The following is a 13,825-nucleotide window of genomic DNA, read 5'->3' as shown; positions in this document are numbered from 1 at the left end:
AGGAGTGGGAAAACAAAGCAGACATATGTCACTCATACAGGTCCTATCCAAACTGCCTGATGTACAGAGCATCAGCACTGACATTTGAGGAAGGGTGGTGTGGGGAGCCCAGGTAACACATGCCATGTCTTTCCCACCCCATATCTTTCCCATCCCGTAGCTGGGAGATGTGGCAGGTGACCCGGAGGGCTTGCTGGGGGCTTGGGGTATCTGCTGCAGAACTTAAAAGTATCAGGGGAACAGGAAGGTCACGGCAGAAGTGAGAGTACTGAAGTAAGCTGACCGAGAGGAAGGAGGATGGAGTATCAGTTTGTGAAAGCCAAGCTTTGTTAGCCCCGTGGAATAATTTGTTTGACTGTCTAAATTGGAAAAAAAAAAAAGATCCTTTCTGATGCAACAAGACTCAGGAAAGTTATGTTTCTCTTCAGAAATCTAGTCCTGAATGAATACCTTCTAGACATCCTTAGAGCCCAGGGAAGTGGAGCTGGAGGGGATGAAAGAAACACAAAAGCATGAGTAATTGGAATAAGTAAACACCGACCAGTTCCTTTTCCTGCTGTGTGCTTTAGTCAGAGTTATGCATATAGAAATCAAGTGACGTGTGTCTCAGCTCACTCATCCCACCCTCATGCTTCAGCACATGGAGTTTGCTAATCTAATCTGGGAGTACCAGAAAAGATAAAATGAACTTCTCCACAAAGCATGATTTCTGTGAGAGCTTGCCCTGAAAGCTGAATCTACCAGCAAAGATTCCCAGCGAAACTTCTCAGCTCAGGGCTCTGCAATTGCACTCAAAGAGAAAGCAAAAGAGGCTGCAGACAGCCCCTAAAGCACAGGCAGGAGATTGGGAATCCATCAGCAAACAAATGCATTTGCAAAAAAGTATGCTTAATTCTGGATTGCTCTCCTCTTTTGCTGGAGAACAACCCTACCTCACTCAGCTGGATGAAAATGTGAATGTCAATTACGTTTAGAAAATGTTACACACGCATTTCTTTTTGCACAAGGCCTCTGTGCACTCTAAGAGGGTCTCTGAAATTGCAAAGCTCCCCCAAACAGCCTCAGGAGGAGCAGAGAATTGCTTTCTGCTGAAATAAAGCCCTTCAGAACAGCTAGTTAATAACCAACCACAAGATGCACGGAAGGTTAGTACAGGAAATAAGCTCACACTCCGTGGAAGAGCAGGGGGGTATTAGTAAACAGATGGGTGCTGCTGGATTTTGGCCAAAATGCTCACACTGTACAGGCGTGCTGTCAGCAGGCACTGTTGGTTTTTTTTTGCTGCCCTGGCTCGCTGCCACTTGCCCTCTGCATCGCCCAAACCAACGCTCCTTTGCCGGGGCCGTGTCTTCATGGCGAGGTCTGAACGACAGAAGCAAATCCTGCTGCCCACAGAGCCACTTCCTGCAGCACGCGGCTGTGCTTGTGTAGCTTCTGGAGGCCAAAAAGATTGCAACAGAGGTGACAAGGACTGAACGAACTTGTGGTCCTGATAAAAAACGTCCATCAGCGAAAGCAGTGCCTGCAGACCTGAGCATCTGTGTAGGTGCTTCTGTCAACAGGAGGGCCCAGCCTGCTCATCACGTAGACGTCACTGTGGCAGTGTGGAAGCTGTAGCTGAGCTGAATTTCTTCTCCTTCACACCCTCCTAAAATATCTTAGGGTTTTTAATCCTTTGGTGAATTCACAATACTTCTACACTGTCTTTTCCGCCCTGAAATCTCAAGTACCTGTGTCTGTTGTAGCTCTATAACTCACTGCACTATCCCTTTTTCTTTCCTAGCTATCTACTTTTCACTTCAGCATCAAGTCCCACAGCAGGAGCTCCTCTCATTAATATTTCACTTGGCCGTGACTAATGCAACCTCTTTGACATTACTCTCCACCCTAGCAACCAGGTATGCTTGAGGTTCTGCAGTTTGAAAACAGAGCACCATTGTTACAAAACAGCCTACGCTCTCCAGAGATAATACAGAACATTTCAAAAACTATTTTGAAGTTAATTTGCTACAGTTGTGCGTTTTCTGGATCATCTTTTCTACAAACTGAAGCGCAGCTTTGGATTTTGAGAAGTCTGTTTTGTACTAGAAATCTACAGCTTTTATAACATAACCTTGCAAAGTTCAGTTCAATAGTTTCTTTCTTCCTCAAAGTTAGACATTCGTTAGTTGATGTTAGTTGTTTGACAACTCAACAATGGCAGAGGAACTTCCTTGTGGATCAGTGTAATACACTCATGGGAAAGCAATCCGAAGCAAAGCTCCTCGGTGCTGAACCTGGAAGGAGCTGTCACAGCCCACAAAAGAGATCCTGAAGTCACTGTTGACAGTAGTCTGAGATCATCAGCTGAGCATGCACCAGCAGTCAAAAACAGCCAACAAAATGTTGGGCAACATCAGAAAGAGCACTGAGAAAGACAAAAGGCACATTTAGCTGCTTTGTGTCACCTCAGTGTGCCACACACCAAGTCCAGCTTGTGCACTTGGCCTCTCACAGAGGGTAGGAACACACCCTTAACTAATCAATGCAGACGTTAAAATTAAACAGTGATTTGTGATGAGCCTGAATTGATGAAATGTGTTTTTTGCTGCCTCCAACCCCAGAAAACACCAATGAGAGAGGTGCAGCTTTGACGTCCTGGGGCAGCAAGTTACACTTCATTCTGAAACAGTGCCATTAACATTAGCTCCTGATCTCAAGGATTATAGGTAACCGAAGATTACTCCTTTTGCCTTTCTGTACAAATACTTCACCAGTACAGCCTTGCATCTGTTGCTCAGGTTTTATAAATGTGTGATGGCATTTTACCAGTCACATCCTCATGCTTTAGGATAACTCCATTACTCGATTTAAGATTATTAACATGCAAAGAGGTTTATTTAAAATGCCTCTGTGTCTTTCCCTAGAGGCTGGTTACACTGCCTACATCTGCAGTAAAACTGAACAACTCTTTATTGACTAAATCCACTGCCAACATGCATTTAAGAAAAAAAAAAAAGCCTCTTCCACTAAACAGCATTTGGTCCTCAAGTTTGTCTGCAGATGAACAGAATTTCAACGCTTAAAAAGTAATTTAACCTGCACAGATGTTGGAGCCAAGAAGGGATTGAAAGATCACGACCATGCTGTTGGAAAAGAGCAACAGATTTAATCATTACTGAAGTGTAAGTCTGCTCTGGCCATTGTCTAGAGCAGGAGTGCCAGCTGTGACTACATTTTACCTGTGTATGGTTACACTTGCCAGCCATAGAAAAGTATTTGAGATGAGTTAAGATTTCACAAACAGTTCAAGAAGAGAAAACACAGTAGCTAACAGTTGTCTGCTGAAGGCAAGTAACCCCTCAGTCTCCAAGAGCAAGTTCTTGGCTAATAAAATTACAGCCACCAAAGCTAATGAAGAGGTACTCGTATACCCTATGCCTCACTCTGTTAAGAAGTATAGTGAAATGAAATGCACTACTTCCTTTGTTTTCACTTGTCTATCACCCAGCAATGTTATATGGTATTAAGTCTCACTCCTTATTGCACTAGCCACAAGCAGCAGTCCCCTCCTAAATTAATGATGACTTTGGGAAAACAATCATTCTCTCGCAGGTTAAGGTGAAGCCCCTCTAACATAGGACAAACAGGGCAGAACAAGCCTCAGCACACAAAATTATTTGGAGAACAGGCATCCAAAGCTGCTCAGCTTAATATGTAGCAGTGACAATGGAGAAGATGTTTGATCTCCTCAGCAGACTTCCGTGAGATACCTGACCAGGCTGAAACAGAGATGCTGAGCACTAGTGTCTGTAGGGTGCTAGAGGTGAGGCACGTTCTCACTGCCCACGTGCTGCAGGGATATCACACCATTCTGCTAATTCAGTGAGGGCTTTATTAGCCTCAGAGCTTCAGGAGTTCAAAGAAAAGCCAAATTTGCGAAGAGATGTGTGTGTTCAGAATGGGGAAAGAAAAGCTAGCTGACATAGTTTCTTCACAATGGCAGTGTTTAGTTTCACATCTACATTGTTATCCTTCCTGCCATTATAAAATGTTCTGTTATTGGAGTGAGCAGTGGTGATGCAGCACTGATTAATGTTTCAACAGCCTAGCTAGCTGTATGACACTTAAAGGAAAATCCCAGTGCAATTGTGTAGAATCAGTTTCAGAGGCCCTTACTTCCACTGCTGACTGCCTCAAAAGCACCAGAAAGAGGTCTGAGTCGCTGAGGTATCCCCACAATTTTCACAGATGTTTTGGCCAGCTTTGCTGCTGAGGAACTGATGGTAATAACCAACTCCTGGATTCAAAACCCACAAGCTTCCTTCCATAGACGAAAAGTTAATTTATCCCAGGTGTGTTTTAGCAGTGCTCTTAGATACCTGAGCTCAGATGTACAGCAAGCTGCTGAAAAAAAATATACATAAATAGATGCATGCACACAATGACCTCCAGAGCGTATTGCCCTCACCATGCCCAACGATCGCACAGTGTTCAGCTCCTCCTAGCGGGGCTGTGTGTCATCACAGTGCTGCCCTCTGAAAACAACCAAGCAGAAAAGTAGTACTTTGTGATGCTCTTTGAGACTACTGGCAGTTTTATTTACTCAAATTCAGGTATCTCTTTTAATTATCGTGTTCTAACAGCTCACATACACAAGTAGCAGGAACTTCAGGTACAGTACAGAAAACTGTATGTGCACTGAAACAAACCATAAAGTCTTGATGTCAACGCTTTTCAATGTGACACTTCTCCAAAATAAACTCACCAGGATGTAAATCAGCAAAGACTGTGTTTCTGCATTTTCTCTTCCCAGGAAGAAGAGCTTCTTGTGGAGCCCACTTCCCTGATGCTCAAGCACCACAAAGCGTTTTACTGTCACACTCCAGGAAACAGTCTTATGACTCAGAAGACCCACGTGAGATTGCAGGACTTCAACTCTTAAAAACACTAATACAGTTTTCACTGAGCTTTCACTCCTTCCAAAGCAGCCACTCTGCTGCTAACAGGAAGTCTCAGAAGGAAAACTCAACCCTGACACAGGTTTGTGACTACAGCAGCACTGGAAAACAGCATTACTTACAGCACAATTCTTCCTCGGAACAAACAGGACACCTGTGAGAACTCAGACACTACGACCTTGAGATCAAGATGAGCTCAAATGTGTGCATATGAAAAAAATGCAGAAATATCCAGTGACACATTGTACTAACAGAGAGAGAACTTTGTTTTGGATAAAACAAATGTATTTGATAATTTAAGATTAAAACAACTTTCCGTATGCATCAGTACTTGGCCAAGTAAAAAAAGTAACAGGTACCTTTACAGTCACAAGACGGGAAGAGAAAGATGAGACTAAATATATTCATCTGCAACTTCTTACAAGTAGAGGTCTCTCACAGACAGCAGCTAACCCCACTGGAGTACACTACCTGCAAACCTTCCTCCCTTTACACCTGTGCTGCCTACTCTGCTTTCTGTGTCTTCTGCCAAAGTTCAAAGTGCTCAGCTAAGATCTCAGCCTCTGAAAGTCTCACACTGAGGACAAGCAAACCATCTGCCTTAATTTTAACCAGCTGTACCAAATACACCCTTACAAAAATACAATCCCTACCACTCCATTATCTGGCAGAATCTTTATGGTTACAATTTCAACTTCTTGAAAAGGCATTTTCTCTAGCTTTGAGGTAGCCTTTCTCTCTCTTGAGCTCAAATCTTACACAAGTTGCCATTATGCTAGTGGACCAGGTTTAATACAAAACTGCCTTCTGCCACCACACTCTTTGGGTTTTGCTTCATAGTCACTGATACACTGATAAATTGAAAGCTAATTAAGAAAACTTGTGGCCATTAATGCAACTGCAACTGTGTTAGATAAGGCAGATGAGAGCCATACAAGGAGGACTTGCCTCTTTCTTCCTTTTCTCTATGTTTCTACCCGTCACCAAAGCCTGTCCAAGTTTGTTCGTTTGGTAAAATTAGCTGATCCACATTAACAGTGAGCCCAGGAAGGCAGGAGCTATTTAAGACACATAGAGCCTAAGGCCACTTAATAAGGAAAGGTGTGCCTGCTCCCTCTGCAGCAGTGGGAAGTGTCTTCTGGAACCAGCCAGAGTAATGATGAAGCAGTGGGTGGGGTTTTACTTTTTATTTTAGCTTCTGGAATAAATCAGTATAGCCTCCAAGTCCTGTGGTCTGGGGAAGTTAGCTCCACTGTCAGAGACTGCAAAGGAAACTAAGGCTTTCCAGCAGTAAAAACAACCCTGCAACTCCTTACCCATCACTCTGAGAACTTGATATCCTTCCTCTTGTTCACTGACAAAGCTCTCACAGAGACTGTCTTCCTAATCCTGCTCTCAATACAGGTCTGCAGTTCTGGTAGTATGTTCGTGATAACACACTGTATAACGCTCGAGTTTCAACACTGCTGTAAAAAATCAAAGGCAAAGTTGTGCTTCAGCCCCATCGTGCTATAAACATTTTACACTGTCTGTTCATAGTAATTTTAAACGTGTTCTTTTACAGAGCCCACACAAAACAGTAGTGTAACAGGCCAAACACAACACCTGCAGAAAATGCAGCAGAATTACAAGTCAAGCTGCATTTTGGCACCACGATTTCTTTATAAGCAGAACTCTATCCAGACATATAACTTTCAAACCCCTCACAGACGTTAAGGACTACCTTCTGAATACGACTTCTGCTGAATGGCCTCATACATTCTGTGCGTCAGTTTATCTCCATACTCAACGAGTGGGTATACACACATTACAGGACAAAAAATTCAAACTATGACTATTTAGTAAATGATGCACTGTAGTGATTAAAACAAGACAAGCCCTAGAAAAAAAGAAACACGCCTGATGTATAAACTACACCGGAAATTGTTCAGTGACACGACAATGAATCTGTGTTTTTTCCCCCCAGTTACAAGCGAGAAGAGGATTTGTTTTCATTTTGCATTCATTTCATTCATTTTGCAGCTTCTACTGTCCACTCTATGCCTCCTTCCTCTTGATGATCAGAGGCCCAACGTTGTCACCAGTTTTGTCGTTGTGCTGTGTGTGAGAGCCATCACACAGCGGGAACTGAAAGAGAAAGAATAAACACATATAAAGTACACTCAGTCAGAATTAAGAACCTACACTGACAGTTCATTGGAATGTCCTCCCGTTAGATCCACTGTGACTGCAGATTGTAACTTTCACCCTGGCACTTCAGGTGGCCCTGAGTTTTGGCTGAATGCTCGTTCTGTCCATGCGAGCACAGAGTGGACAAGAGGCTTGTCAGAGAAACAAAGCAACTCAACACCACTGCATTTGGTGTTCTGGCCTCAGGTCAGCATGATGAAAATGCAGGTTACAGCCCACACCATATAGAGTTTCTTGCTCTCAACACTCTGTTTTCCCGAGACACAGCCAGAGCTGAGTGCAGTTACAGAAGTTAAGTGGGGAGAAGAAATACAATAGAAGTAGATCCCAAGCTTTTTTCCCCTCTTCAGTTTCTCTTCGTATGTGACAAGTAGAAGCACAGCTTCCCTAGCTCATCTCTTACTTAAAAGACACGCTGACAGATTAGTCCTGCCACCAGACAGCTAGAGTGGCAGGCCTTCTTTGCTTCGTCTGGCACAGCCAGCTTATCTCACCAACACAAAGGTCTGTTTGCAAAAGCTGGATTCTACATCAGGATTTTGACCTGACGATGAAAATAAAACACACTTCCTGTTGACATGGTTATTCAGCATGGGCTCATAAGAGTAATACTGAGAAAGTAATTCAAAGAAATATTTGTTCCATCAGCAAAACTGGAACAGAGCAAGACCCGGAGGGACTCCTTTAGCCAGTTTGAACTGACCAGGTTCTGAACTGCTCAAAACCACACTGCTCCCAGGCAGCTCTTTTCGTATGCAAGAGCCAAAGGACATCCTGCAAAGCAAGGAGAGTTACATCAGACCCCACCACTTCCCAAGGATATGCTTTCAGGGCTGTGCCCTCTCTGCAGAGGAAGCTCTAGAGACAATCACATATATCACACCAGTATTTGTATTCAGTTTCTGTTTTGTTTGCTTAAAAATAGCTGGAATCAAAAGTTGGGCACTATTAAGCTTATGCCCTTAGAACATCAGTATTCCCTCATGGTCACCACCAAACCAACTCTGACATCCTGATGATCCCAATATTCATTGCCTAATCACAGCCCTTGATTAAAATTAACACCCAATCACTCATGCTTAGCTAGAATAAGGGATTTCCAAGTATCACATAAAAGCAATATCCTGAAGACAATATACTAGTGAGAAACAAATGTTCTCAAGAGTTCTAAAAATAAAGGCATACGCCTGTGGGGTAGGGTGGAAGCAGAGGGAGCAGTAAGAGTTTTTGTTTTTCCACAGTTACAAAATGTCAAAACCCATGCTATAAATAACAGGTGAATTTTCTAAATACAGCACCCCCCAGATTTTGGAGAGCAGTCACGTTAACTGATTCATACAGGAACTTCACTATCAAATCAATTCTTAGTGACTCAGCGAGTAGGTACTGACAGACTCTTGGCACAAATTAAAGCAAAAAGAACATACGTTCTTAGGATATTCATCAGCTTCTCACCCACATGTTCCTGGCCCAGCTGTTCCTCCATACAGCACCACGGCCTATCCACCTTTGCAGAAGCACATGTCCAGCTTATATTAGACACATCTCAGATGCCCCAAGAAGACAGGCCCAAGGCCCAGCTGCAGCAAACATCCCTTCAAATTTGCAGGTGACAAAACTGGTGGAATTCATAGTCATCATCTAGCATTGAAGTGGCTTTAACAGCTACCAACTTGGACTGCTTTGCATCCTTTGGGCCAGCTGGTCTCTAGACCACTAGCTGACAGGGGATGGAACACCAGGCACAAAAAAACGCAAGCTGCATACAACACAAAAACCACCACATTTTTTTAGGCCATCTACTCAGTCACCTTCAAGACTGAAGCTGGGCCTGACACAGCATGTTTATCCTTGTTTAAGATACAGCAGGCTAGCAACAGTGGTCAAAGCTCAAGCCCTGAGGGAATTGTGCAGTGGTCTGGACAGCTCAGTTTATTTCCCCTGAACAAGTTTGTTTTTTTCTGATGCTCTGCAGGAGCACTCAACCTGCAGCCTGGGGACTAACACTGCTTTGCAAGACACAGAGATTGCAGATAATTACAAATAAACCAATTAAGACATCCCACATCCTCTCTTTCTAGATCAAAAGCTTAAAAAAAAGCAGAACAGATGCTCTAACTTTAGACTAATTACTATTTGGTTTTAAAGCAACACTCTTGCCTCTACCCTGATAATTTTTAACAGAGGGTTTTTGTATGAAACTCAAGGAGCAATGCTATGAAGCCCCTGCAGAACTCAACGCTGAGTAGGAAAGGGCCATTTACCTACCACCCACTGTGACAGACCGCTACCTCCCAGCAGACTTATCTGAAGGTACTACGTTTCAAATAAATAAATGCTTTCTACAAAAGATGAAGTAAGCAAGTGAACTTTGGCTAGCACAAATAACAAACTAAAACAAAAAACAACAGGAAAAAAAAAGGAAAAAAAAACCAATGCACCACTCCTTTGAAGTACACTATTTCAGAAAAAACAAACCAAAAAAAGAAAACCACACAACTGAGTATTAGCTTTTATCTTTTTCTAAGCTTCCCAAAAACACCCTCCTTCTGTACTGTTTCTTCCCAGTACAGAAGGAAAACCATACCAAGCCAGCTGGAGTGCACACACACCATCAGCGTGCTGAAATAACTTGTGGTGCACAATGTTAGCAGCTCTATTAGCAGCCTTGTGCCTCAGATCAGCCTTAGTCTGCTGAGACAAGCTTACACAGACAAATTATGCATTCTAAGAACAGACTCATTACACGATATCTCTCATCTACTTCCTTCTAGCATGAGATTACAGCAGCCTCACTAGGACAGTATGTTCCTGAACTGACAACACCTCTCAATATACAGCAAAATATACTTGATCAGATTCTGATTTCACACAAAAAAAAAGATAGTATCAAACAATAGCTAGAATAATGTCCAGAGTTGCAATGCAAACCTGACATCCAGACACTGTCTTCCGTTCTGTTTCCTAGAGAAGGAGGCAGTAAGTATAAATACTAAGGGTCAATTCTGATTTTTTTTTTTTTGCTCAAGTACTGAAGGAGGTACCTACAGTATTTTAACCTGAATTAAACTCGAGTTTCAGATATTACCACCAACTGCAAATACTGAACACAGCTTTTTCTCTTCACCTCTCTTTCTTCTCTGAAGCTGAGGCACTCAAGGCAGCTTCCAACATTAGTACTCTAGCTCTCAGTTGAGATTTAACCCACACATTAGCACCTCAACTTAAAAATGGCTCTTAAACATGTGCCACTTGTAAACAGACTAGACCACTCACTCCACTTTCTCTCATTACAGATCCCACAACTGGCATTACAGATGTATCAAGTATAACTCAACAGCATCAAAGGTCTCTCATCTAAGTCAGATTCAAAGCTGATCTTAACAGTGTTTCTGAAAGGTTATAGATGAGGTGCTAAGGGATTTGATTGAGTAGTTCAGTGGGTAGGGATGGTGATAGGAGGATGGTTGGACTAGATGATCTTGTAAGTCCTTTCCAACCTAATGAACCTATGATCCTATGAATCATGCTTAACACTACAGTTAAGCAACTGAAGCACTTTCATATGCAACCAAGTTAGACAAAGCCACATCTCAGTCAGACTCGGTAGAATTCTGTGCTGAGCTCAAGCATGTCAAGTGACAATTTGACATGGTATATACCAGGAGACTTCTTAAGGTTTTGTTTTGTTACAAACTAGTAGCAAGGAATCTTCTGACTAATTAAGTGAGCTTCCTCCAGTAAAAGTTCCTCTCAGACTGTGGTCCCTGGGTTCTCCCTAGCCTGCCAACAGACCGATACTTTTGGATAAACTTCAGTGGCAAAATGGGACCTGATATTTAAGACTAGTTAAGTCTGTAGAGCAGCTGTACTCTCAAGTGGAACTGCTTCTTCAGAGACACTGAAACACTGTTTTTGCTATTAGCACTGATCTGAAGGCTTCACTCTGCATAAATCTACATAGCTTCGAGGACCGAATTGCTGCTACATCTTAGTGCAGAATAAGCTTATGTGAAAAGCTAGTTTCTGCTAAATTAAATAGTAAAATGGTTTTACTGAAAAACGAATACATTTTGCAATGCTGTTTATGTGCATGTTTCTTACCTTCTTAGATCTCCAACAACGACAGTACACAGCCTTGTCTCCCAGATCTTCCATATCAAATGCATGGACAACCTTGGGGTTATCCTTCTGGATATGGAGATTCACCATTTCCTTACAGCGTTTGTCTTTAGAGAGGAATTTTTTGTAAGCTAGGTACCCAACAGCAGCTGCTCCAGCAGCTAAGGTAACTGCAGCAATCCATTCAACTAGAACAAAAAGAAAAGATTCAGTTTGCTGACCACAGTATTCCATTAAAACTACTCCCAGTAGTAAATGTCTCCATGCTCTAACTTTCCAAGTGACTTTTCTGTTCTCTAAGCAAAATGCAGCATTTTAGAACAATACTTTTTCTTTATTTTCATGCACGCTCAGTTAATCTGCTCCTTTCCATTAACCAGAGCTCTTTCACCTCAGTCCCTTCTATGTAGGGGTGAGGATTAAGGTGGCAGGGTAGGTTGTTTTTTTTTTTTTTTGGTTGGTTGGTTTTTAAGCTTGTCTTCACTAAACTGTGATGTCAACGTTGGAAAGTACAGTGTTTCCTAGTTCAGCACATTAAACTATAAGCAAAAAAGGTGTTTCAGTTCCAGGAAGGTCAATAAAGACAAACTCTCAGCATCAGCAACCCAAACAGATCCCTCTGGGGTATGGGTACTGAGTAACTTTTTAATATAATGCATGCTGTAACCAAAAGAAGTTAAGAGGTGTTTGGCAATGGGGAAATTATTTAATTTAATACCACTTGACAGGAGTAAATAAAAATAGCTTTAATTAAAAGACTACTGTGGTGATACAGGAAAGAACAAGGATCCAAAAGGGATTTCTTTCTGCCTCACACTGACATCCTGGACTTTGGCCTAATGGTTCTGGCTGCCCTAACAGCAGCTGCTTCTTTTGCCTTTTAATCCACCACCTCTGTGAGCACATGTACTTCTGATGTGTAGGAGAAGAGTCCAGCTGACACCATTGACAAACACATGTAACAGGAATTTAAGTTTTAGCACATTTATGAAGCTGAAGAAAACTAGAACAGCCTTCCACTGGGAATTTTTCTTTTACCCTTCAAAGTCCATACTGTATTAGAAAGATACCAAGCCAGATATTCTCACTGGAGCAAGAGGCACTACTGCACTGAATCTAGGATGGAGTATCAAAAGCATCAGCGAGCTCTTGCTGCTTTCCATAGCCAGAGCACCACGCTGATCCACAAGGGTCTGGATGTAACACTATGCGTAAATAGTCAAAGGTCACTATGATTAAAGCAGCCATGTGAGATACAGAAAGGGGGACAGGCAACTTTGTCAAGTGTCTTACTAGGACAGAACAAGATACAGAAATTTTCTTAAGTTCAGTTTCTTAGTAAACAAAACAAAAGAGAACAGCAGACACTGAGGTTTCACGTGCAAACAAGGGACAACCCCTCCCTGTAACTGCAAGGTGATTAAGTTAAAGACAGTTTTCTTCGTATCAAACAATTCAGGGTGTGTTTTCCTGCTTGGAGCCTTCTTAAAATAAAAGGCACAGAGAATGCACTGCGTTCAAGCACGTAGCATTTCTCATCTTCTCTTTACTAACTGGCAGAAATAAAGCATTAATTGTGATGATACGGGGTGAGAATCCAGGTGAAATTAAAGGAGAGATCTCACAGAAGTCGGCTTTAATTTAGCAACACAGTCCAAAACAACCCAAGGGACGGTCCCTGCTTCCACAAGGCAGCAGTTTCCCAGGGAAAGCCACCACAGCACCCTTCTGCCTTGGGCAGATCTCTAGGAGCAGAGTAAGGCTACAGAGGGCAGGAGGTACCCAGTCAGCTCATGAACACACTGGTCCAACAAGTTTAGAGTGAATTCAGCTCACTGTGAAGTGAAAATGATATGAGAGAAAACAGGTATCGTCCACAGCAGAGATTGCAGAGAAGCAGCAAGAGCAAGGACTGCTCAGGATACGTACTGATGCGCTACCAGCTGATCCAATCTTAATTATCATTTTTAACTGATGGAAGGACAGCGATAACTTACATTAATTCCCTCAAGAAACATTCAGCGAGCAGAAAGGATTCCGGACGTGAAAACACGCCTACAGCAGGCAGCGTGAGCTGGAAGCTCACTGAAACCCGCCGTGCATCCACAGCTAGCCCAAATCCCTCTGCCCACGTAAACGAGCACAGCGCATACAGCTCAGCAACCGCACAAAGGCCCTGGCACCTTTCATGTCAATTACGCGTCACTCCGTAACGGCTCCAAAGCGTTTCCGTCGGCACCTCGCACCCAGCAGACGAGTCGGGCCGTGATAAATGAACGCAAAAAGAGACGGAGCGGCCCCGCCCGCGGCTCCGCAGCGGCCCACAGGCAGCAGCCGCAGCACGGCGTGCCCGGCCGGCCCGCTCCCTCGGCCTCACCAAGGCCGCCAAGCACGCACGGCCCTGAGGGCGCTGCGCCACCACGTTGCCCCCTCCCCCAGCTCGCGTGCTCGCGCCCCTACACACCCCGCCCGGCGCCATTCTGCCCCAGCCCCATCGCTCCCGCTCCGCAGAGGACACACGCAGCTCCACAGCGCACATGCGCCGCCCCCCTCCGTCACGCTGTCAAAGGGCG

General features: G+C 43.5%; 2 protein-coding genes across 3 annotated transcripts in view; both read right to left on the bottom strand.

The window, feature by feature from the left end:
* Nucleotides 1–1,633: 1,633 nt before the first annotated feature.
* OIT3 (oncoprotein induced transcript 3) overlaps nucleotides 1,634–13,825 on the bottom strand; it is a 123,973-nt gene continuing 111,781 nt past the window's right edge. The window contains exon 10 of the transcript XR_010622802.1: nucleotides 1,634–1,645. The gene's annotated coding sequence lies outside the window, so the exon portion shown is untranslated. The remainder of the gene's footprint in view (nucleotides 1,646–13,825) is intronic.
* Nucleotides 6,955–13,795, bottom strand: CISD1 (CDGSH iron sulfur domain 1). 2 transcript variants are annotated; one of them, XM_065746856.1, is made up of 3 exons: nucleotides 13,717–13,795; nucleotides 11,235–11,440; nucleotides 6,955–7,067 (listed from the first exon to the last, which is right to left on the bottom strand). In XM_065746856.1, the coding sequence occupies exons 1-3, from the start codon at nucleotides 13,745–13,747 to the stop codon at nucleotides 6,978–6,980; spliced, it is 327 nt and encodes a 108-aa protein (XP_065602928.1). In that variant the 5' UTR covers nucleotides 13,748–13,795; the 3' UTR covers nucleotides 6,955–6,977. The 2 variants fall into 2 exon arrangements, with proteins under 2 accessions (XP_065602928.1, XP_065602929.1); XM_065746857.1 differs by lacking the exon at nucleotides 13,717–13,795 and adding an exon at nucleotides 13,436–13,515.

The sequence above is a fragment of the Cyrtonyx montezumae genome, unplaced genomic scaffold, assembly GCF_038088225.1.
Source record: "Cyrtonyx montezumae isolate F1298 unplaced genomic scaffold, pur_monq_1.0 scaffold_4, whole genome shotgun sequence".
NCBI lineage: Eukaryota > Metazoa > Chordata > Aves > Galliformes > Odontophoridae > Cyrtonyx > Cyrtonyx montezumae.
This window is presented reverse-complemented; position numbering and strand designations above follow the sequence as displayed.